The sequence below is a fragment of the Brugia malayi genome (genome assembly GCF_000002995.4).
Source record: "Brugia malayi strain FR3 genome assembly, contig: Bm_v4_Chr1_scaffold_001, whole genome shotgun sequence".
In the NCBI taxonomy this organism is placed as follows: Eukaryota; Metazoa; Nematoda; class Chromadorea; order Rhabditida; family Onchocercidae; genus Brugia; species Brugia malayi.
In genome coordinates, this window is record NW_025062475.1 from 108,449 (window position 1) to 136,105 (window position 27,657).

General features: G+C 20.3%; 1 protein-coding gene across 1 annotated transcript; it reads right to left on the minus strand.

Annotated features, from left to right (window-relative positions):
• On the minus strand, positions 1-26,926 carry Bm6297 (Uncharacterized protein; the record flags this gene model as incomplete). Its single annotated transcript, XM_043076059.1, has 46 exons — positions 1-9; positions 1,237-1,371; positions 1,608-1,727; positions 2,059-2,230; positions 2,395-2,540; positions 2,939-3,119; positions 3,751-3,933; positions 4,138-4,187; positions 4,530-4,598; positions 5,559-5,702; positions 5,824-5,919; positions 6,183-6,345; positions 6,467-6,581; positions 7,065-7,215; positions 7,621-7,790; positions 8,038-8,171; positions 8,454-8,581; positions 8,858-8,936; positions 9,598-9,771; positions 10,103-10,218; positions 11,140-11,280; positions 11,538-11,627; positions 12,518-12,674; positions 13,301-13,467; positions 14,080-14,226; positions 14,768-14,949; positions 15,248-15,384; positions 15,867-16,009; positions 16,364-16,466; positions 16,894-17,073; positions 17,306-17,427; positions 17,901-18,044; positions 18,230-18,322; positions 18,787-18,949; positions 19,967-20,078; positions 20,616-20,769; positions 21,242-21,468; positions 21,928-22,010; positions 22,357-22,499; positions 22,794-22,932; positions 23,440-23,595; positions 23,936-24,060; positions 24,612-24,755; positions 26,142-26,237; positions 26,469-26,631; positions 26,745-26,926. The coding sequence occupies 46 exons, from the start codon at positions 26,924-26,926 to the stop codon at positions 1-3; spliced, it is 6,228 nt and encodes a 2,075-aa protein (XP_042931993.1).
• Between the last annotated feature and the right edge of the window lie 731 nt (positions 26,927-27,657).

The window sequence follows — 27,657 nt, forward strand, 5'->3', positions numbered from 1 at the left end:
TCACTTTTCCTGAAAATATTTTAATGAATTTCCTTATTACATACATTTTTATCTATTATTATTAATATTAAAATAACTGCTTTAATAATTTAAATTATCGTAAAATTAAAAAAGAAATTATAGGTTCCACAATTCCAAATTTTACTTTCATTTTAATTTAACTTTAACTTCTTTATTTTGCATTAATATAGTTCTCTCACTTATAACAATATAATTGTGTATGACTCAGAAGTATTAAATAGACGAAGTAAAAAATTCCACTGCGCTAAAAACAAAATTTCAGGAAAAGTAGTTTAAATGACACTTATAAGTCTGTTTTATAAGTCTTTTTCTATTAGCAAATATAATATACAGAAGATATCACTCTGATATCACTCTGATATCACCAACTTTCACCCTAATATCACCAACTTTCACCCTAATATCACCAACTTTCACCCTAATATCACCAACTTTCACCCTAATATCACCAACTTGCACCCTAATATCACCAACTTTCACCCTAATATCACCAACTTGCACCCTAATATCACCAACTTGCACCCTAATATCACCAACTTGCACCCTAATATCACCAACTTGCACCCTAATATCACTCTGATATCACCAACTTGCACCCTGATATCACCAACTTGCACCCTGATATCACCAACTTGCACCCTGATATCACCAACTTGCACCCTGATATCACCAACTTGCACCCTAATATCACCAACTTGCACCCTAATATCACCAACTTGCACCCTAATATCACCAACTTTCACCCTAATATCACCAACTTGCACCCTAATATCACCAACTTTCACCCTAATATCACCAACTTTCACCCTAATATCACCAACTTGCACCCTAATATCACCAACTTTCACCCTAATATCACCGATTTTATGTCTTATTTGTTTTATCATAATAACACAAATGCCGTAATGCTAATAAATGAATCCTAGAAATGCTAACTGTTATTCAATCATTCCATTTAATTTATTTTGCATTTTAGTTTGTTTCATTGATTTATGTTAGCCTTCTCTAATAATTATTTAATCTCAATTAAACATTTGGCTATAGCATTATATTTCCTATAATATTTATTATTCAATAATTTTGATTTTAGCCAGAAATGAAAGTATAATTATGTTGAATGAGATTACCTCACATATACTAATAACTCGAATTTTTCAAAAAAAGAAAATTAAAAGATATAAAAATCAAAAATTAGATGAGAATAATTAAGCATACCATAAATTGAGGTAATAATGGTTTACGATCTAAAGTAAATGCTAATGCATCATTATATTCGTTGCGACGTATAAAATTTGTTAATAATTGCAAAATTGGACCAGCACGATATACTGGAACCATATGACCTGCACCCTATAATAAGTAAATTAGTAATTATTAAAAAAATTGAATGAAATTTTTTTAAGTGAAAAAAACGAGGTAAACTTATTTTAAATAAATATTACATATAAAATTAGCTAACATTTTATGCTTTTTACGCATTTTTTTTTTTTGAGTAATAGTTTTATATTATTGCTATTTTTATTTTATTATAAAGAATTAAATTTAATATTTATTAATTAATCAATCAATAAGATAAGAAAAGTAACCTTAACAGTAGCTAAATCAATTGTTAATTCATTTTTCTCAAAACGTTTTATATAACCACCAATTTGTGGCGCTGATTGCTTTTTTAATTGATAAAGCCAGGAATTTTTTTCATTCATATTCTGAAATATTCACACAATAAAGCATTTCTTTGATTAAATTTAAAAATGTATTAATTATTTTAACATCAATCCAATAATTTATCATTTTCACATTCCTCAAACTATTATTGTCTTATTGTGATCAAAATTCTTTTTATCATCATTTTAAATTTATTTTAAAATTTTCACTTTTAATATTGTTTTTTTTTTTTCTTAAATCATATAATTTTGAATGATAATATTTTACATTGTTAAAAGTATTTGGTACAATCTGGTAAAATAATAACTTTAATTAAAAATTTGGTAAAATAGTAACTTTAGTATTATTAAATACTACCATGCTAAAACTTACCATAGCATTAGAATTTGCAAAATTTTCCATAAACCATTCACCTTGCAAAAAATTGCATGCAGTATCTAAGTCACCATTATACAGTAGAACATTTAATGAATAATTACTGTTAAGTAATTGTTGAAAGAGTAATGTTGTATCATTGTATAAACTATCATAAGTAATATTTAAGCTGAAAAAATAAGGCTAAATTTTTTTTTTATATAAAAAGTTTTGTTAAGAAATAACAATTATTAAAAAAAAAAAAAAAAAAAAAAAAACGAAAGAGTATTTGATAATTTTTAATTTTAATTAAATATATTAATTAAAGTATATGATAGATTAATTTTAACATACTTGCAAAGTTGATATGATGGAATATAATTTGGTATATGAAGTGCGTCACGTACGTAAGGTTGATTGAGATATTGCGTGGTACTTCCATACATATAGCATGGAAAACCACCAAGTGAATCAGTTGAATGTGTATAAATAGTTCGTGGCTATAAATAAAAAAAAATTAAACGTTTTTTTTTTTTTCTTTTGTAAAAAATTTAAAAAAAAAAAAAAAATTTATATTGCTAAATGTTGAAAAAAGAATTTTTGTTTTAAATAGAATAAACGTAAATAAATATGTGAATACCACGTACGTAAATTTTGAAGAACATAATGTTTTAAATTTGATAAAGATATTATTTAAAATTTGTTTAATTTATTAATTTAAAATTTGGCAAAGATATTAAAGATATAATTTTAAATTTAGTTGAAATTTTAATAAACATTATATTATTTTATACATATATCTATTTTTTAAATTTTAAATATAGAAAACATAAAGAATAATATTATAGCTTGAAATGATAATTGTTTTAAAATAATCTTTGCAGGTGTATTAACTTACCTGTATGTATGGAGTATCAATATTAACTTTACTTTGCATTAGTTGTGTTTTGATTTGAAGTTTTTTCCCTGAAGATGATACTGCACTAAGTAACAAATGTTTTTGTTGATTATTATTGTTTACCGGAAAGACCGGTTCAAATAACTGATAGCAATCTTGATGTAAATTATATTCATCATTCCTGAAAATAAACATTATTAATATTGTATTAATTTCATAAGTAATTTGAATAATTTTAGAATGATAACAAATTACTAATATTTAAAATTTCAAAATTTCCAAATTTCAAAAACAGAAACTTCAAAATGATCATATTAGTAATCAGAAGAGACTTCTAGCATATAAACAAAAATGATCATTTTAATTGGAATAAATAATTTAATTAATATAGACATCTTAAATGAAATAAATGTTTTAATTCGAATAAACATCTTAATTAAAAGAAACTTTTTGAATATGTAAAAAAAAAAAAAATGAATTTCACAAAAATGTTATAAAAGCTATCATATAATATATAGTGCATTGAAAAAAAAAATAATCATTTCATAATAAAAACAAAAGAAAAGAAAAAAGTTCAATTACTATTTCTTATTTCTTTTTAATTTTTAAATTTAATTACTACTTCTTCAAAACTTTTTTAATTTTTAAAAAATTAATTTGATCATGTTAAAAAGTTTTTTCTTTTTTTTTTCAATGCTACAAAAAAAAAAAAAAAAAAAAAACGATAAATGTTAAATGATAATTTAAATGTTAATGGTAATTTGCTAATAATTCAAAAATAAATAAATAAACAAAAAAACAAACAAACAAACATTGAAGTTAGAAAATAGTTAAATGCAAGATTGCTAACTAATTCAGCACATGTGGCATTTGCATTAGCATTTGATATCACATTTCCAGCACTATCAATATCAATGTAATCATCAAATTGACATTCTATCGTTGGCTTATCATCGTATCGTTGTGGACAACATTGTTGTAATTCATCCCAAATACTTTTTTAAAAGAAAAACAAAAAATAAAAATAAAAAAAAAAAAAATGAAAAATTTATTTTCTCAAAATTTTCATCTCTTTTACATAATTATTTTTACTTACTATAATTCATAAATAGAACAAAAAAAAAAAAGAATTTATATTTTAATTAATTGCTATATAATAAAATTTTAATAAAAATAAAAAAACAAATCAAAGAATTTACTTTTTATCATAGATTCCATGAAAATGCATAAAATCAGCAATTGAACGAACCTAAATTATTTATATTTTTTGCATTGTTTTTGTTTGTTTGTTTTTTTTTTTTTTTTTTTTTTTTTTTTTAAGAATAATAAATTCTATTCACTTTTTTTTTTCACTTTATTTATTTCTACTTTCAATTTCAAAAAAAAAAAATTAGTTTTCAAAATGAATTTTATTTTTTTTTTTTTTTGTTCTAATCTATTTAACAAATTTTATTTTCTAAATTAGGAAAATGAAAGAAAAAAAAAAAAAACAAAATTAATAGATAAGAATAAAAATTAACAAATAATATTAGCAATAAAAATCAGAAAAAAAAAAAAACTAAAATAAAGTAAATAAAATTAGTAAACTAACATCACTGATAGCACTCAAATAACCATTACCAATAATCATTCCTTTTAAATTCATTTCTACATTTTGTTTCTAAAAAAATATAATTTTTCAGCAAATTTTATGAAAAAAAAAAAAAAAAAAACAAAATGATTTGGGCATATTGATTAATTAAACTTAAATAATTCACATTTCTATTCACTACTAATTTAACTATAATATTAATTGCAAAAAATAATAAATCGATCAGAAAAAAAAAAATATATTAAATAGAATTTTATCAAAAATTTTATCTAAACTGTTGTTAATGCTAAATAATCACTGATATGCTTTTTATTCATACTTCTTCTGGATAGAATAAATGAAATAAGAATTAAAATAAATGAAATATCGATTAATTCACAGATCATTTCATCTTTATTCTATTCATGTAACTATTTGAAATTAATAAAATGTATGCAAATTATTAGCAACAACAATTAATTTAATATTTGTAGCTAAATTACTAGTTAATTAGTTGCTAAAATTTAGAAACACTAATAGCTAATTAATATCTAAAATTTCAAATGCACTACTAGCTAATTAGTTGCTAAAATTTTAAATGCACTACTAGCTAATTAGTTGCTAAAATTTTAAATGCACTACTAGCTAATTAGTTGCTAAAAGTTAGAAATACTAATAGCTAAAATTTTAAATGCACTACTAGCTAATTAGTTGCTAAAAGTTAGAAATACTAATAGCTAAAATTTTAAATGCACTACTAGCTAATTAGTTGCTAAAAGTTAGAAATACTAATAGCTAAAATTTTAAATGCACTACTAGCTAATTAGTTGCTAAAAGTTAGAAATACTAATAGCTAAAATTTTAAATGCACTACTAGCTAATTAGTTGCTAAAAGTTAGAAATACTAATAGCTAAAATTTTAAATGCACTACTAGCTAATTAGTTGCTAAAAGTTAGAAATACTAATAGCTAAAATTTTAAATGCACTACTAGCTAATTAGTTGCTAAAATTTAGAAATACTAATAGCTAATTAATAGCTAAAATTGAACTTGAATTTTTTCAACGATATATGCTGTAAGTGTTGAAACATAAATGCCACCATATGATTCACCAGCAATGTACAAATCATTTGTTTTAAAATTAGCAAATATTTTGAAAAAATCAACAATCGCTTCATATGCATCAATTGTTGTCTGAAAAAGAAAACAAAAACAAAAACAAAACAAAAGAATCATTTTTTTTTTTTTAAAGAAAAAAGTTAATATTTGTAAGTAAAAGATAAAAAATTTGATAATAGAAATGAAAAATTAATACCAATGTATCATTAAATTCAGTGCTTGGATTAATTGACCAATTTTGATATGAAAAACCAACTTGTCGTGGTGATTCAATGTATAAAATATTTGCTAACTAAAAAACAAAAAAAGAAAAATTTTACTTATTTTATTTATTACCAAAAAAAAAAAAAAAAAAAAAATTTATCAAATATTTCATATGTAAATTTTAAACATTTTAGTATTTATTCAAAATTATTGGTAAAAAAGAAATCATTATTAAAATTTTAATATGAAAAGGGAGAAAATTTCATTGTTAAAAATTTGCAATATTATGAAAAGAAGATAAAAGAGAGGGAAAGAGAAAGAGAGAGAGACAGAGAGAGAATAATTTATTACTTTATTCCATGAGAAGACATTTTCAAATAAAGTATTCCCATCAGAATTTAAATGAAATGGGCCATTTTCGATGAATAAACCACCAAGTGAGCTACATCCTGGACCACCATTGAACCAAATTATCAATGGATCAATGCTAGGTGTATTCTGTGATTCCACAAACCTAATTCATTCATCATTTTACAATCATTAATTTTAAAATTAAAAAAAAAAAAAAAAACATTTTAGAAAAGTTTATAGAAAATTTTTTTTTAATTAAATAAAAAATAGAGAATTGTTTTCACCAGTAATGAAGATAATTTCCTTTGGTAGCTCTTAAATAACCTGAATATTGATTGAAATTAATAGCATATGTTAAACCAGGTAAGTCAAATATTTGATCAGCTAATTGTTGTGTTGCTGAAATTACTGGAAAAAATTTATCTGAATTCTTTATCAGTAATTAATACTTATTTTAAATGATATATACTGATAAATGATTTATATATTGAAAGCATAGACAATATGGATGAAATATTTAATTTTTATTTTTTAAATATCAAAAATAACTTTTAATTTAGGGATAAAAATTTTAATAAAATTGATAACAATTATAAATGATTTATAACTGATAATGTAATATTTATTAATGATAATAATAAAAATATTTAAAATTTTATTTCACTTTAAAAAAAAAAAAAAGAAATTGATAATAAGATTAAGTAAACGCTTTCGCAAAGGTAAATTATCATAATACAAATGAATCGCTTCGCATTTTATTTCTTTTTCAAATTATCTTATCAATTCAAATTAATCTTTAATCATTTGATAGATAATCCAGTAAATATTTTATATCATTTAAAATTTAAATTAGCATTCTATTATTTAACTTTGTTTACTTACTTTGTTGTATTTTTTTTGGTTGATATTCTAAAAGTGTTTGACGTGGTAATGAAATTTCATCCATTTCATTGGATGAATTTTTATTTAAAAAATTAATAATCATTTGTAGCGCTGCTACTGGCTGATCTAAGCCTATATGATAACCAGCATCCTGTAATTAATTCATTACTTTTACAATTTGCGCATTTTTCAAATTTAATAAGTAAAAAATAAAATGCGCACATTTTCTGCTTTTTTTTTCTTCCATTTCTATCAAAAATTTTTTTTTCAATTCTACCACCAAATTTTATACTTTTCACAAATTTTATAAATTAATCACATAACTTAATTTTTAACCAATTTCATTCATTAATTGAATAAATTTTAACTCAAAAATCTTTTACTAATGTATTATTTGTTTAATTGGAATTAATTAATTTTGGGCGCAAAAGTCTTTTTGAAATGTAAATTATTTATTTGTTTTTTCTTTATTTATTTTTTTTTTTTGTATTGTTTATTTAAATTAATCATTATTGTTGAGATGACAAAATTCAAATTCTTTGTTAAATTAAATTACCTTTACTGTAAGAAGATGAATTGTTGCACCTGTAGGATTATATTTAAATAATTTTACAAATCCAGCATTCTCATTTAATGATTTCTTTGATTTCTGATATGTCCATGTATTTCGCATTTTTGTTACTGTTAAATTCATTTCGTTCGCAAATCGTTCAATAAAAATTGCATCTTAAAAATATTTTTAGTTTTAATTCATTATTAAATTTAATAAATTATTTTTACACTTACTCTTTCTTTCTCTGTTATATTATTTATTTAATTAAAAATTTTATATTTTGTCAGAAAAAAAAGAAAAAAAGAAAATTAACCTTATTGATAGTTTTTTGAAGCTAAAAATAAATGTTATTAACTGATTTAATAACTGATTTAAAGTTAAAGTACGATGAAAATTAAAAAATAAGATGAAAATACAAACTTGAAAGAAAATTGCTTTGTAAATGACTGTCACCATCGAATATAAGAATTTGAATTTGTTGATTTTGTTGAAGAATTTGTTGAAATAATGATGACATATTGGCAGAAATGTATGCATTATATGATAATGATGGACTAAAAATGAATTATTTTATTTCAATTTACAATTATTTAATTAATTTTCTTATCAATTTATCAATAAACAAAAATTTTAACACTTATAATGCAATTTTATCAAATTTCATTTCTCAAAATTTCAACTAATCTTTATTTCTTGTAATTTTCATCTTGATAAAAAAAAAAAAAAAAAAACTGATTATTATCAATAATAAATAGTTACATTACAATAATTAAAATAAATAAATTAATTTCTAAAATAAAAAATTAAAGAGAATAAAATTTTAGCTGAAAACATACTTGCAAAATTGATTTTCTGATATTATATTAGAAATATTCAACCATTGTTGTACTTTTTTAAATCGAAAATATTTGCTAATTGCATCATTTCTATAGCACTGATATGATGCGAACATATCTTTTGAATTCTAATTAAATAATAATTAATATAATTTTAAATTTGAAAAAAAAAAAAAGAGAAAAGAAAATTGAACAAAAGAAGAAAAAATATAAATGAAAAATTTAACAATCATATTTTAATTATTATTAAATAAATTTAAACACAATAAAATAAAATTGAAACAATTATAAACAAATGGATAAAATTTTTTTGGTTTTTTAAATTTTAAATTAATCAATTGATTAATGAATGTTAAATTATTTATCAGTAAATGTTGATTGTAAATTGAAATTTATTGTTTAACCTTTTCAATTTGTTTGCCATTATAATCAGTATCAATTAGATTATCATTACAACTATGATAAGTATTTAATGATAGATTCCTGTAATTTATAAAAGAAAAACATTGATGAATTAATTAAATTTTATTTTCAAATAAAATTCTAATCAAAATAAAATTGTTTTTTTTTTTTTTTTTTTTTAAATCAATCAATATTTATCAATTATTTAACACATAAACAACTGATTATTACAGTTATTCAATTCAACAACAACAACAACAAAAAAAAAAACTTTCATTAAATGTTTGATACAAAATATTAAAAACATACTTATGATTATTCGAGAATAATTCTATGATATTATCACTTATCACTGGTATATCACCTTATCAATTAGTAAAAATTTATTATAGTGTAAATTTGCAAAAAAAAAAAAAAAAAAAACCTATATATATTATTATTAATTTTTGCTTATGCAAAAAGAAAAAAAAAGTTATTCGAGAATAATTCTATGATATTATCACTTATTACTGATATATCATCTTATCACTTCTTATCATTTAGTAAAAATTTATTATTGTGTAATTTTGCAAAAAAAAAAAAAAAAAAAAAACTATGTCACATTATTTCTATTATTTTTTGCTGATGCAAAAAGGAAAAAAAAAAAAAAAAAAACATTTTTATATTATTTTTAACCATAAATTTTTATTTAATTATAAAATGAATTTTTTTTAAAAAAAAAAAAAAAAAAATTTAAAAATACCTTCGTTGTAACATTCCCTCTGTTATATATTTTGCAACAAGTTTTGAACATTTTGAATTCATTTTGGGAATAATATTATCATAATTATCAACTTTTATATACTCTATTAATTCACAAAATTCTTGATAAATACCATTTTCATCCATACAACATGGAATTAACTGATCCAATTCACTTAAAATATTCTTATTTTACCTGTATAATAATTAATAAATTAGCATGTATGATGTGTAATAATTAATACCTGTATAATAATTAATAAATTGTATAACAATTAATAAATTAGCATGTATGACGTGTAATAATTAATACCTGTATAATAATTAATAAATTGTATAACAATTAATAAATTAGCATGTATGACGTGTAATAATTAATACCTGTATAATAATTAATAAATTTGCATAAAGTATTATTAGTAAGCACAGGTAAGTATAATTTAAAATGAAATAAATAAATGAATAATGAAAAAAAAAAAAAAAGAAAAGAAAACAAACAAACATACATTTTACCAATTAAACCATTATAGTATAATTCATTTGGCATAATATTGATTAAAGTTTTATAATCTAATAATGAATTACCCAAACCGATTCCAATTAATTTTGGAATTTCAGAAAACTGAAAAATCAATTAGGCAAAAAAATTTATTGAAATTCAATTATTACTCAAAAATAAGAATAAAATTCAATTCAAAAACGATTTAGCAAACTTTTTTGATATCTCTAATAAACATCAAACATATATTGAAAAAAAAAAAAAAAATGCTGCCAAAAAGTTTTTAAAAAAATATATGGAAAAGTTTAAATATATAAAAAATTAAAATGTAGAAAGGTTTCCTTTTTTTTTCAAAAAAAAAAAAAAAAAAAAAGAGAAAAATGTGAATTAATTTGAATATAAAATTATAATATTAAATGGCAAATTAGTTTAAAAATTTTTGTTATTTAATTTAAAATATTAAAAAATATTCAAAAATGAGAATAAAAGTTGCAAAACGAATTTTTTTTAAAAGTTTTTTTAATATCAATAAACTTTAAATGGTATGTTTTTTTTTAAAAAAAAAGGAAAAAAAGAAGAACGTTTACCCCCTAAATAATTAAAATATAGAAAAGTTTTTTCTTTTTTTTTTTCGCGGAATTAAAATATAAACATAATTTACGCAAACGACGTTTTTATGTATTAATTTCACGTATGTTTTTACGTAGTAATTTCACGTATATAAGAAATAAAATATTATTTAGTAGACGTAGTGCTAAGATAATAATATAGCCATAAGAGTAATACTAAAGTATTATTTTTACATTGTAAAAGTTTGATCAAAATTACCAGAAATAATTTTTTAATTTTAATTTAAATTTTTTCAAAATATTTCAAATAATTCATTATAATCTTTTTCTAATTTTATACTTTTTGAAATATTTCTTATTCAGAAGAAATATTTGAAAGTTTATTTTGTTATTTTATAAATTTTACAATTTCAAATGGTAAAAATAAAAAAAGTTAACAAATTTATACAAAAAATTAAAAAAAGACGAAGCATACATTAATTAATTTCTGAGCTAATAATAGAGCATAATAGCTGCCATAACCTTGGCCAAATATATACAAAGGATTTTGATGAAAATTTGAACCAATTGTTGTTTTATAAAAATTTTGAATAGCATACAATAAACCATTAACAATCTAAATAATAGTTTTTATCAGTTTATTATCAGTTTCTTATCAAAAAAAGAATGAAATTAAAATAATAATTCTTATCAATTTGTTATCAAAAAAAAAAAATTCAACAAAAAAAAGAATGAAATTAAAAAAAAAAAATCAACAAAAAAAGAGTGAAATTAAAATAATAATTTTTATCAGTTTATTATCAGTTTGTTATCAAAAAAATAATTTAACGAAAAAAAATGAAATTAAAAATAAAATAAAATAATAATACTTACCGTAGTTTCATTATAAAATTTTATCGTACTATTTGATGAATAATAGCCAATATCTGCTGGAATTGTTTCCAAAAATAATATATTTGCAACCTGTCATGTAAATTTTTTTTTTTTTAAATATTATCATTTGATTATAATTTATTTTAGCAAATTAAAATAAAAATATTTATGCGAAAAAAAAAATAAATAAACAAAAATATTTATTAATGAAATGAATTATGCATAATTGTAAAATTGAAATTACTTTTTGATTAAATAAAAATATATTTTAAATATTATCACTGCTTTTTATTCAGTTTTTTTTTTTTTTTTATTTTAGTAAATTAAAATGAAAAAACTTATGCCAAAAATTAAATAATTATTTAGTGAAATAAATTATGCATAGATGTAAAATTAAAATTACTTTTTAATTCATTCAATTGTTTATCATTGTGTTTGCATTTTGAATCAATGAAAATATTTTAAATATTACAATTTGATAAGTTATTTTAATAATTTGAAATGAAAAATATCTATGCAAAAAAAAAAAAAAAAAAATGAATGGATGAATGAATTAATAAATTAATGAAATAAATGATGTACAATTTTAAAATTAAAATTTTAAAATTGCTTTTTAATTCATTCAATTGCTTATCAGTATGACTGATAAAAAAGTAAAAATAATTTACTGCTATAAATATTTCAAATTATTTAATTCACATATAACATATTTATTTTACGAAAAAAAAAAAAATAACAAAATATTTTGACAAAAAAAATTTAGCTAACAATGATAATAGATAAAACTCTCTGCGAATATTATCTTATCAGTCATTATCAGTATCAGGTTTTATTAATTTACATTAATATCATAATAATATAAATTATTTATTTAAAATATCAAAAATGAGAAAACTTATCTTTCTATTGCTGCAATCAAAAAAAAAGTGAGATAAACAAATAAATAAACAAATAAACAAATAAATAAATAAAATTTTTACTCGATCCCATGAATATGAATTTTCATATAGCATATTTCCATATTTATTTAAACGATATAAGCCAATGTTACTAAAAATATCATAAAATATGGTACAATTTGGAGCAGCACCAAGCCATATAATTAATGGATCCATTTGATTTGTTGATGGAAACCACCTGAATTTCATTTTTTTTTTTTTTTTTTAAATTAAAATTAATTAAATAATCTTTCACTCATTTTCATCTTCTTTAAGTGTAATTCATTTTTGAAATTTCCTAAAAAAAAAAAAAAAAAAAAGATAATAAATTGAACGATAAATTAGAATTAAATTTTTATTAATTTACATTAATATCCTAATAATATCAATAAATTATTTATTTAAAATATCCAAAAATTAAAAAAAAAATTTTTTAAATTTAAAATATCAAAGAAAAAAGTACAATAATTAAAAAATGAATATTAAATAGTCCATTTTTAAATGATTGATAAGTGATAAAGAAACATTTACGTTTTAAGTTCAAAATTGTTGAAAAAAAAAAAGGAAATTACAAATAAAAATTATTCAATAATAAATTTTAGACACTTTTTTTGTTTATTAAAAAAATTTGTTTGTTTGTTTTTTTTTTCTCCAACAATTTCTATCTTTTAATTAATATTTCTTGTTTATCAATTATTTAATTATTTAGATTCAAGGAATTTAAAATTAAAACTTATATCCAAAAAAAAAAGTCTTAAAATTACAACTATCGTTTATTGTGCTTGCAATAATTATTAGCCTAGGATAAATTTTAAATTTTCATACCAATAAAAACGATCATTTCCTTGGCCATCGTCTAAATGTCCAGTTACAGTTTTTAAATTATACCAAAAAGTTTGTCCTGGCATACTGTCATCAGATTTATTTGCATCTAATTTTTCATCAATGAATAAATTTTGATCGCTACACGATGAACCAATTTCACTTACAATCTATAATTTTATTTAATTGCTAAAAAACAAATATTAAATTCAAAAAAAAAAAGTTGAAAACAAAAATTAGGTATAAAATATTATTTATCTGATTAAAGTCATTTGTTTTTTTTTTTTTTTTTTTTTTTTTAAATTTTTAAGTAAATATTTTAAAAAAAAGGAAAGAAAAAATAAATATTTCTAATTTGTTTAAATTTATTTTCCTTTCGTTCTTTTTTTTTTCTTAAATTAATATTTGAAATTCTTATTTTTTTTTTTTTTTTTTTTATAATTCTTTGTTCGAAAATTTTTTTTTAATGAAATTACTAATATTAAGAGAAGAAAGAAGATGTATTGTTTTAGAACTGTATAATTTATCAAAAAATAATTATTGATTGAAAATAATTGAATACTTAAATTCATTTTTTGATTTTGTTTTTTTTGTAAATTGATCAAAGTTCATTTAATTCGTATTTTACTAGAAATTAATTGGAATTAAAACGTTTTTCTTAAATCTTTTTACTTTAAATAATCGTATTTAATTGTTTTTTTAACTAATTCCGCAATATAAATTATTTGTATTAAATTATAAAAAGGAAAAAAAAAAATGAAATATATTAAAATTAAATTTACCTGTTCTAATATTTCATATTGTTTTTTCAATGGTTTAAACTTTACACTTATAGGTATTGGAGTTGAAAGGTCATTTTGTTCCAAAAAATTATTCAACATTTGAAGTAATTGGCCTGGTCGATCAAATGAAATAAATTGGCCAGCACCCTAAAATAAACTAATTAATTTCATTATATTAAAAAAAAATTAGTAATAATTAATTAGCAAATCTTCAATGGTTACTTTTTATTCTTCAATTGAGTGAAACCTAGAAGTAGTTTTAAGTATTACTTTTGATCTGATCAATCAAGCAATCAATAATTTAAATTAGCAAATTAATAAAAATATGATAGTGCTATCTAAAATTTTTTGAAGCTGATATCTTATCATATCATCATTTTATCCATTCATTGATTATTTTAGCACTTTTAATTTTATAATAATGACAAAAAAAAGTTTCAAAATAAAACTTAAGATCAAAAAATTAGAAACGATAATTAAAAAATATAAACTATGTTTGATTTTTTATTTACATTTAATTTTATCACTAAATTACTTACTAATTTTTCAAAAAAGAATTTATCAATATAATATCACTTTAATTACATTTACATTTATCATTTATGATAAATCAAATTTGAATACTTTTTAACAGTGTTACAATTAAAGATTAAACATGTTTATATTAAAATAATTTCAAAATTAAAACCTTAATAATAACAAATTGAAGTTTGCCCTTAAATACTTCGATATTTTCAGATATTTCTATTTTTGTTGACATTTTAAATATTTTTTGATAGCCTGCAATTTGTTTATGATAAATCCATGGAATTCGTTCCTGAACAGTTACCATTGAATACATTTTTGCTATCTTTTCAATAAACCATTCATCTGTAAACAAAAAATAATTTAATTAGTTCATTTGTAAACAAAAAAAAAGAAATAATTTAATGAGCTCATTTGTAAACAAGAAAAAATAATTGAAATAAAGGGTTAAAGCAATATAATAAAAGTAAAATAAAAATTTATATCGTAATTAAATGCAAATTATAAAAAAAAATAAACAATTAATAAATAAAAAATGATTTATTTTCATTTTCATTAATTTTTTTTCTTAAATCTCACACAATCGTACTGCTTAATTAAATTGTATAAATATAAAAATTAATAAATAAATAAATGAATTAACCTCCAATGAATTGATAACTGGTTGAAGCATCACCATCATAAATGAGAATATTTAAAGGATAATTGGAATTTAATATTTGTTGAAAAAGTATTGTTGTATCGTTGTATCGTTGCTCATTGATAAGATTTGCTGATGGACTAAAATTTTAATTTAATTAATAATTTTAATTTAATTAATTCAATTTAATCGATAATTAATTAATAACTTATTTCACTTTTTTTTCCTCCTTTCATTACAATATTCTATTCATACATTTGGAATTTTCAATAATTTTAACTTAATATTCATGCAACAAATAATTAGAATTTTGGTTTTAATTCTAACTAATTTCAATTTAAGTATTCGATACCGATAATATTAAATTTGAAATTTTCCATAAATTTTACACTAAATAAAATATTTTTTTTTCTTTTTGTTTATTAAATTAAAAAAATACAACTGCCTAAATTTAATACTTTCCTTTATTATTTAAGTGATTAAAATTATAATAAACAACTTTTTTTTTTTGCTCATTTATTTTTTTTTCTCTTACAAAACTTAATAATTTAATATTTTTATAAACTGTACTAAAAAAAAAAAATTAATAAAAAATTTTTAAAAAAATTGCAACAAAACTTACTTGCATGCAATCCATTTACTAATAGTTGACGGAATGTGTAATGCAAAACGCACTTCCGGTTGATTCAGATAATTTGCAACAGCTAATGATTTATGCCAATAAAAATTTCTCATTCCATCAATTGTGTTATAATTATTTTGTGACTAAATATTTTAAAATAATAATAAAATTGTTTGTGATAAGTAAAATTTGAAATTATGAATGAAATTTTTATAAAAAAAAAAAAAATGGATTAGCATATTTCTTTTATTTTAAATGAGACAAATGCGCTTATTCAATGAGAAATTAATAATTACTAATTTTTTTTTTTTTTTAAATCCATTTATAATGTTTCATTGGTAAATTAAAGTTTTTTGCGTAATTATTATTAATTAATGAGCTAAAAAAAATCAATGTGATAAGATGCTAGTGAAAACTTTATCACTTTATCATATAAATATAAGATAAAGTGTAAAATATAAAGTATGAAATTTTAATTGAAATAATTAAAAACTTACTCTTGCATACATTGATAAGCTAAAGTTAGGGAGAATAATCGTTTTATCATCTGCCATTTCACTTTGATTATTATTGCATTGATAATGAATACTTTCATAAAGACTGCAAATATTTTAACCGTAAATTAAAAATAAAAATTGAAGGACTCTTCCAATTGGAGTATTATTATACTCTTACTTATTTAAGTATAAAACTCTCATTATCAGTCATTATCACTCATATATTCTTTTTAAAGAATAAAAACTACTACAACCCTAACTCTAAGCAATATTTTCAAGTTTAGTTTCATTTCATTTTAGTTTCAAATTTAGTTTCATTTCAGTATTTCAATATAATGAACATAATTTACTAACAGATTTTAAGATTACTTTTTGTAAAATAATCTTCGCACAAATTTCGAATTTAAATCAAAAAAATCTGAATGGAATTTTTTTTAGTTATTTGAAAAAGAAAATGGAAAAAAAAATTTTTGAAAAAATGTTAATTTTGACAAAAAAAGAAAAAAAAGAAAAGGAAAATAAAAACTGACAATTTGTGATTTTCCCACATATAATCACGAACAGATGATAAATAATCACCACAACTGATATTTGCAATCGGAATAACATTTCCATATTCCGGAAATTCAACATATTGCGAGAAATCAAAATATGCTTCCGGTTGAGTAGTGCTTGAATTTTTGTAATAATTCATAAGCTTCAAATAATACCTTAAAAAAAAAAAGAAAAGAAGAATTATCATATTAAAATAGAAATATGATAATATAATCACTAGCAAAATGCATTGCTTATCTCATTTAACCAAATTAAATGATAAATTAAAATTAATTAATTTTATTTTATTTTTAATTAAAGAATATATGATAAGTTAATTTAATAAATTAAATAAAAATTTATCAAATATTTTCATACAAATAAATAAACAAAAATTAGCAAACTAACTCATAATCGATTACTCCTTTGTATGAAAGTATCGTAATCAATGAGTTATACTGTTCGATCTTACTTAACATACCATTTTCAATTGCAATACCAACGAGATTTAAATCATTAGTTTTTTCAATCTGTATAAATTATAATTAAACTTAAATGCCAATTAATTAATTGATAATATTGATACTAAATTGATAAAATGATGATAAGATGGTGAAGTGATAATAAACATGGATTGATGAAATGATAGTAAATAATATTATCTAATTTAATTAATTAACTGGTAACGAATGACAGTCCTGATGATAAGCTAATGAAGTGATAATAAATTTGTTATTTGATTTGATTGATTGACGATCAATGATAAAATTGAATAATGGATTGATAAAATGATAACAAATGCAGTTGTCTAATTTGACTGACTGATCGATAACAAGTGATAATATTAATGATAAGTTAGTGAAGTGATAATAAATGCTATAGTTTGATTTGATTGAATAAATCTATATTACTTAGCATATAGTTGCGATCACTCGAATTAATAAAAATGATTAATTTGATCTAAAAAAATATATAAATTTAAAGAATTATATTTATATTTTACCTGAATTCGATTAATAATTTGAGCTGATAATTTTAAAATGTATAAAGAAGCATATGAGTGACCAGTAATGAAGAATGGACGATTGATATATTCCGGAAATACAGTCAAAAAATCCATCAAAGCATGAAAGACTTCTGTAACAGTCTAAAAAAAGAAAACGAAATTTTTTTTATTAATTAAATTATTCCAATTATTTATCAATTAAGCATATGTAATTAAAATAAAAAAGAAATTCACCTAAATTATAACTATTATCTTTTCATTTTTATTCATTTATCATTTATAGTCAATTAAAGATAATTTGAAAAAAATAAGAAAAGACATGAAACCTTATTATTATTAAAATCAAATTCATTTATCGAAAGAATTTCCTCTGAAAAGCCAATGAAACGTGATGAATCAAGGTAAAGCACATTTGCTATCTATAAAATAAAATGTAATTTAAAATTTAAACTTAAATTTTTCTTTTTGAGGAAAAATTATTTCATTATAATGTATTAGTTTTTATTTAAAAATATTTAAAAAGTTACATTTTCTATATTACAATCATTTCAACATTCGATGAATGCATTACCTTATTAATTGCAAAAGAAAGTTTTTCATACTTTAAGCTTAAAGATTAAACATTTGTAGGATGATTTAAGATAACAAATGAATTTATTAATTAATTTAACCTATTTAAAAACAAATATAAAAGCAACAATTAATTTATAAATTTGAATTTGTAAATAAAATGAAAATTTTTCGAATAATTCCTAAGGTTGTAATCAAATTTTATTCAGCGTAAAATAAATAAATGTATGAAAATTTAAGTTTTATCAAACCGGCAAATCAATCATTAACTTTCCAGTAATTGCTGAATTTAAATTATGAGTTAGAAACATACTTTGTTCCATGAGTAATTATTTTCCGACAATGTCATATTATCTGAATTTGACCGGAATGGCCCATTTCCGGAAAAGAAACTATTAAGTGAGCTACAGCTTGGCTCACCACTTAACCATAATATTAACGGATCGTTGGATGAATTGCGTTGTGATTCAACAAACCTTAAATTCACAATGTAAAAGTGGTGTTATCAATTTTGTTGAATGATTAATTCTAGGAATAATCAGTCCTTATCACTTCATTCTAACTTGTCAAAGAAAAAAGAAGCTATCAAAGTACATTTGATAATTTATTTACCAATCTTTAAAGTCATTAAGAGAGTATTGTTGAATAAAATTTCAACAATTTCCAATTAACAGTGAAAAAATTCAACTGTTAAAAAATTTAATGCAAAAAAAAAAAAATTAATAAATGAACGGTTTATTTTATAAGTAATCAGTTTTTTTTTTTTTAAATGATTTATTCTATAAGTAATGATAAGAAAATGATAAATCAATGATAAGCAAAAAAAAAAGATGAAAGTAATAACTCATTAGATTTGATTAGCTCATTTTTGTGATTACTTTTGATAACAATAAATAAATCAACAAATAATCATTGATAAAAGCATCAGAGAATTTTAAAACTTATTAAAATTTAAAAAATTTTACAATTTTAAAAATATAATTTCTTATTGAAATAGCAATAAAATAACACTATGTGTCACCACAATGGCGAAGATATAACCTAATGAACAAAGGCTATTGTTTTAATCCACTTCGTAACCTTAACACCCATAAGTCCCTCCCAATTTTCTTCCTTACAAAGCCATTCATTACAGTTCCTTGTTTGGTATGACTCGGTTGCGAGGTGTCTAGCTTGCTTATATCTTTAATGGTTTATAATTAAGTTACATTTCTGTGTTATCTATCAATTCATTATTGTATTTTTGTATAATATTTAATGTTAATCAGTGCTTTAATTACCCAACTTTGAGGTTTGAATAGTAAAGTATTTCACGAAAACTCCCACAGTACACGTACACAGAATGGAATCAATACAGATTCCAGATTCTATCAGTATCGAGGGCAAAGAAGTCAACGATTTGAACCATCAAGAAAGGAAACTTATTTTGTTTCACAAGAAAACAGGGCAGTAAGAAAGAGATTCTAAATTTGCTTTTACACTATGACACCTACCAATAATGCAAATGGCCAGAATCAGCTTTCAGATAGCCAGAATACTGCTTAAAATTTGGTTCAAAGGTTAATCCAGGTAAATTCCATATACGATCACGTTGCTTGCGTGTTGCTAAAAATATGACGTTATTTTCGTGTTGCCAAAAAAAAAATAATAATTTCACATTTTATTGCTAAATTATGATTTCATATAAAATACTGCAATATTTAGTATCATTTTTGTGCCAGTAATTGTCACATAGCTATTGCTTCTCTTATGTGAAATTAATTAATTTAAATTCAATTAAATTTGATTATTAAACATCTTTTTTCCTAATTTAATTTTTGAGTAATTGCTAAGAAATGGAAATTTATCAGATGTGTTAAATTTAGGAAATTAAATTTAACATAATACGCGTATGAAGTTAATAGTATTTTAGAACAGAATTGTAATTCAAATCAATTAATTTTAAGCATTCTTATCATTCTCATATTTTAATTTTAATAATTAATTAAAATTATTTTGCATTAATGAATTCTGAACTAATAATTTCTTCAAATATTGATTACATGATGCATTATTGCTTGTAAAATAATAAAATATTTTTTAAAAATTATAAAATTATTGTTAAATTACTTAGGAGTGGAAAAAAGTTAAGTTAAAAGTTACGAGTTATTTGTGGTACTGGTTGATATTGTGGAAGAATTGATTTTGGTTTTGTATCATAACTCAAAATACTACTATAATTTGCTTTTTCAATAAAATTTGCAAACATTTGCAATGATGGTCCACCGCGATCCAACGGTACAAAATGACCCGCACCCTAAAGAAATAATTTTAAAATCGTTTCTTAATAAATTTAGTAAAAAAAAATTATAAATTTCAATTAAAAAATATTGTGAATTTTTTTTATCAAAATAACGTATTTATCATCATTCATCTTACCTAATTAATTTATTCATAAAAATTTAACTTTTCTTTTTTGAACAAATTAGATTAATCTAACTAGTACAATCATTACATTACAAACATGTTTTTGATGAATTAATTGAAATTAAATTAAGATTTCTAACCTTTAACCTCTCATTCTAGCATCTTATCTAATAGAATCAAAATTTGAATAAAAGATTAGCAAAAATAAAAAATATAAGGATATTTTTCTTGCTTTGAAATGACTATAAACTAGTTTGTTAAATAATGATAATAATAATTTAAACTTTTTTTTTTTTATCTCACTATAATTTTTATCATTTTTTATTGAAACAATCAAAAAAAAAAAAAGAAAAATTACTAACTTTTACAGTGACATAATCAATTGTCACATAATCACTCATAAAAAATTGCTGATAATAACCAGCTAATTGCTCAAGAAATTCTGAATTTTCTTGATAAGTCCATAATTTACGATTTGATTTTGGATAATTATTAGTAATTCTCATCACAAACCATTCATTACTCAAAAAATTATATTGAATATCAGCATCACCATTATAAATTAATATTCGTATATCATTTGGATAAACTATAAAGAAAAAAAAATTTTTTTTTTGTTTTTAATTAGTAATTAAAAAAGTAAACAAAAAAGAGCAAAGAAAAATATGTAATTACTAGGAATGAAAGTATTAAAATCGTGATCAAAATATTCACGAAGTGAAAAGTTTATTTAACATTTTGTAAATTTTGTAAAGGTTTTTTTATTTTTTATTTTATTTCACTTTAATTCAAAAAAAAAAAAAATGAAATGAAAAATATTTAAATAAGAGTAAATTTTATATTATGTAACAAAAAAAAAAAAAAAAAAAGAAAGTTTCTTCCTCACAAAATTATATTAGTTACATAAATCAGTGCAAAAAAAAGAAGAAAAAATTAGTTTAAAAACATTATTGTTTTATTTGAACTTTTGCGCTCACTTTTGCGCTCATTCCATCAAACATGCAAAAAATTTTGATTAAATTTAAAATGAGTAAAAATATAAACAAACTTAATGGGAAATGATGAATAATTGATTGAAAAATAGGCATCATATCAAGATATTTTCTTTTATAATTCGATTGGAACATTTTACTAAAAAAAAAAAAAAAATAATATAATTAAAATTATTTTGCTAAAGTTTGAAAATATTATATAATTTTAGTAAAATTGCAAATTATGAATAACATTTTTTATTATTATCATAGTATTTTGTCCTTTTTTTTGTTTATTGTTTACCCTCATTAGAGGTAAAGTAAAGTAAATCTATATGACAATTCATCAATTTCAAAAAATTATTTTGTTTTAGGAAACAGAAAAAGAAAAAAGAAAGGAAAAAGAAACGTAAATGATATTATATGCATTTAAGTAAAATTAATTTTAATTTCAATTTGAAATTAGAATAATTAGATAAAATAAATTATAATAGTAATATATTAACCTGCACATTGACCAAGATGGTAAATTATTGGGAATATTTAATGCTTCTCGTACAGTTGATAAATTTAAATAATTTTTTATTGCATTTTTAATCCAACATGGAAAACCATATTGTGCATCAGTTGATTCAATATTTATGAGTGACTGAAACATTATCATACTTATATTTTAATTAGATTACAATTAAATGGTTTTTTAATTTTGTATTCATTACCGTAAAAAATTTATACAATTGATTTTTTTTAAATATTTAGCATTTTTTTTTAAAAATATTTATCAGTGAATTATTCATTTTTCCTTTTTTTTTTTTTGGAAAAAAATTGAAAAATTGAATGAAATTTCATGTGGAATTTAAAATAAGAATTATTAATTATTAATTTCAAAATTTTTTTTTATTTGATTTTTTTGATCTATCATAAATATCAATAAGAAACGTACACCTTGATCGATAAATGTTTCAGGTGAATTTACATTAAACATTGGTTGTTGTTGATAATTCATTGTTTTCATTATTTTTATATCATCCGTTGATATCGGATCCATATAGCAATCTTGATATTTATTAAAAGAATTTTCTCTAAAAATAAAAAATCTTGATTTCTAGAAATTTCTAAATTATTCCATTTGTTTGCTTTTTCTTTAATTCAAATAGTTTTTTTTTTTTTTTTTTTCAGAAAAATAAAAAATAAAATTTAAAAAGTAAAAAAAGAACTTTTTCTTTCATATTTTACATTTTCAAAAATTTTAATAAATTAATTATATAGGCTGAAAAAGAAGAAAAAAAAAGTTTCGTTATTTTTTCAATTGATTTTATAAACTTACAAATTTTTTTTTGAATATTTCTTTTTTTTAATGCTATCAAATTACATTAAACTGCTTGACTTTTAGCATTTATTATCAATTTCAAATTGCCAAAAAAAGAAAGAAAGCAAAAAAGAAAAATAAATACAACAAATTACTATTTGAACAATAATAAACATACAATTATCATACAAAAAAATAAACAAATGAATAACAGCAGAAAACAATAACAATGCGACAAATGCGCTTAATGTTTTGTCAAAAATAAACAAAAAAAACTTACAATCGTTTATTAAATGCATATTTCGTTATTTTGGATGCACATTCACTATTATCGATGGGTTTATTTGTTGTCCAATTTATAAACTGCGAAAAGTTACAATATGCCAATGGTCCGGGAATAGCCGTTAAACAACAATTAGTAAAACTTTCAAATTCTCTTAAAAAAAAATTTAATTAATTAATTATTTACAACTTGAACATTGAAATAAACACTAAAACTATCTGCTTTTTTTTTCGATTTAAATTTTGTTTAATTAAATATTTCTAATTTTTTCTCTTTTTGTTAAAACATAAAAAAGTTCAAAAGATTCTACAAACAAAAAGAACAAAAAATTTGCTATAAGGTTTTTTTTTTTTTTTTTTTTTTTAATTTTACTATTAAACATTAATATTTATTTTCATTCAATCATTTACGTCAATAAAAAGTAAATTTGAATTAAAATAAATTAAAAACTTTTCAGTGAAGGAAACAGAAAAAAAAAGAAAAGTAAATATACTTTTTATCAAGCATTCCATTGTAGTACTGCAAGGCAATCATTGAATTTATTCTGTCCATTTCATTGTAAGCACCATTTCCAATAGCTAAGCCAGCTAATTTGATATTATAAAGATTTCCATTCTGCTAAAATATGTATACGAAATTATTTATAACTATCTGAGGAATCATTTATAACTATCTGAGGAATCATTTATAATTATAACTATCTGAGAAATCATTTATAACTATCTGAGGAATCATTTATAATTATAACTATCTGAGAAATTCAACAATTACTTAAGGAATAATTTATAATTACCTAAAGAATAATTTTTAACTTACATAATTTTTTCATAATTTTTTTATAGTAACCACCTAAATTTAATGTTAACTGTTGATGTTAGATCTGTGCTATTTAAACTCTATTACGAAGCAATATATTTGTTTATACCAGAATTAATATGATGTTTACAGGTAATATATTCATATTCTTAACCGTAAATGTAGTAAATAATATTGTGCTAATTAATGCAATATTTAATTATTAATTAGTGCTTAAATGCTTAATTAACAAAAAAGTGAAAAACAAATTTTGTTTATTGTTATCTTTTGCTAATCATTCATTTCAGACATTTCAAATAAATAATTAAAAAAAAAAAAAAAACAAATAAATAAAAAAAAAAAAAAGATAAAACCTGAATTCGTTTGATCAGTACATTTGCTAACATTGGTCCATGAATTGCTGTATATGCTTGACCAGTAATGTAGAAATCACGATTCTGATATTGTTTAAATCGTTGAAAAAATTGCTCTAATGCATCAGCATTATCTTCAGCTATCTAAATTGAGAAAAGAAAAACAAACAAACAAATGTTTTGTTTACAAATTAAAAATACATTCAAATTGTTTATTATTAAAAAGAATTTATTTAAACTTACAAATATGAAAAGCAATTATATATTTGAAATTTAATAATTTAAAAAAAAAAAAAATTTTCAATAATTTTGATTTTGTTTTTTTGTTTTTTGTTTATTTTTAAACAAACCAATTGCATATTTTTAGACAAAGAAGAATTAGCAAATATGGTAGAAAAAAGAAAATTAAAAAATATATTGCAATTATGAGTATTAATAATCAAATTATTAATAATTAAAACTAAGCTAATTAAATATATAAATAAAAATTTCTCATATGGATGCAATTACATTAAAAAAAAAAAAAAAAAGAAGGAAAGTTTATAAAATCAAATGTTAAATATGTTAAAATTAAAATTGTAAATTTTAATAAAATATTAAAGCATATTAGCTAATTAGGCAATAAATTATGCCAATTTAAATTTTTAGCTAACATTTTAAATAATTCATATTCAATATTTTTTTTGTCAAAATTATTTATCAAGAAGATATTGTGAATATATTATAAGTGTTTAAAATTTCATTGTTTTAAATTTCACAAAATAAATTGTTATTTACTTATCAAATCAGTAATACTTTTATATTTTTCATTGCTAACATTGCTTTTAAGCTTTGTTGTTGCAAAATTTTTTTTGATAAAAATTTGCATTTCTTCATTTATACTGCATTTTATAAATCTTTCCAGATGATATTCAAATTCTCATTGAATTGCAGAATTAATTTAAATTAATTAATTTAATTTCGATGTACTAATCATTTATTCATTATCATTTGATTAATTGAAATGATTGGATGCAAAACTTTAATAAATCATTTTATGAAAATTTTTTTTAATTTCTGCTTAATTACCTCTTTCAGTATTAACTTTTGAAATCAAAAAAAAAAAAAAAAAATTTGTAGAATTTTTTCAAACTAACAAACTGATAAATTATTTGTTTAAGAAGAAAAAAGAAACAAAAGGAATTATTCGATGATAATACCAAAAAAAGTAGAAATTTAGTTTCTTTTTTTTTTAATCACTATTAATAACATTCATTGTTAATTAATACTTTCATTTAAAATATCACTGAAATTTTATTCAAACATTTATGAAATCTACCTGTAATATTATAATTTACTAATCATTAATAACTAATAATCTTTTCTTCTATTCAATTACCTGTCATTAATGATTATTAATTAATAAACTCTTCTTTTGAAATAAACAAAACAAAAAAAGTCGGACAGAGAGGAATTGAGAAAGATTTGAAAAAAAAAAATTTAAAAAAAACTTCGAAATTAAAAAAAAAAAGAAAAACTTTTAAATATTACCATATCATCATCCCATATCACATCTGATGGTATTGAAGTATTTCTGTATGAATAACCGATACCATACGGTGATTCGAGAAATATTAAATTAGCAACCTTAAATTCAATCTCATTTAGAATTTTTTTTTTCTCTACTAAAACTCAGCAATGAAACTTTAGTAATATTTAATATTAATAATTTTGATAATTATCTTTTATCTTAGTGACTGCTATATTTTCAAAGAACAAACTTATCAATAAAAATGCTCTAAATGCTATTTGTAAAATTTACAAAAAAAAAAAATAGTTAAATTAGCTAATTGATTAAAATTTAATTAATTGACAAACCTTATTCCAGCTGTAAATATTTTCGAATAAACTTTCACCATCCTGATTAACGCGGAATGGTCCAATTTGCGCCAATGGACCATCAAGTGAGTTACAACCTAATCCACCATTAAACCATAAAACTAATGGATCAGTTGATGGATTATTTTGTGATTCGATAAGCCTAAAAAGTTTTAGCTATTAATTAATTATTGTTGCAATAATAAAATAAAATTAATTACATTAATTTCGTGATGTTTTATCTCATAAAAAGTTTCAAAATATAAACAATTGTACCAATAATGCAGAAAATTTCCGGTTTTTGTTGGTAAGAATCCGGAATATTGCTCAAAATTAGGTTTAAATGTTAATCCAGGTAAATTAACAATTCGATCATCATTCCAAATAAATGCTACGGTAGTATGAGAGGATACTGTAGAAAATACAAGGAGCAAAAATCGGAAAAACTGATTAGCCATATGTGATGGTTTAATTTTCTCTTATCAGTAATTCATTTTTCGTTTATTATATAGTAAATTTTAAGACAAAAATTGTAAATACAAAAAAAAAAAAAAAAAAAAAAAAAAAAAGGCGAAAACAAAATTTTATTTTTACAGAAATGACTTTGATAAGAAATTGTACTTACTTATTTCAATTTTTAACCTTAACAAATTCATTTCATAGAATTAATCATTTTATTTTTTTAATTAAATTATTGGAAATTATTTTAAATGAATTTTTGCAAAATGTTTAAGCGAATGAGATGTAATTTTAAAAATATCTAAATTTGTTTACATCTTAAAATATTTGTAAAATATTTTTAATAGAAACATTTGCAAAAATATTGCATTCCAATTTTACTAATTTAACTCTAAAACTATTTCTTTTGCACAATAATCTAATAATAATAATAATAATAATAAGTGTTTAATTTCATTTTAATTATTTTATTAGCAAAAATAATTATCAATATGACAGTTAAAGTTTCGTTTTTTTTTTTTTTTTTTTCCATTTTAACAGTTGGACCAAATCAAAATAATCTTTGTTTTTGAAGAATTTATTGAAATATTTTACTTACATTTATAAAGTAAATGAAACTTTTTTTTTCGTTTGCAGAAATTACTTTTAGATAAAGTAATAAATATGAATAACTTTCCATTGCTTTTTCATAATATTTTCTCATTTGCAATGAAATTATCAATTTTTTCAT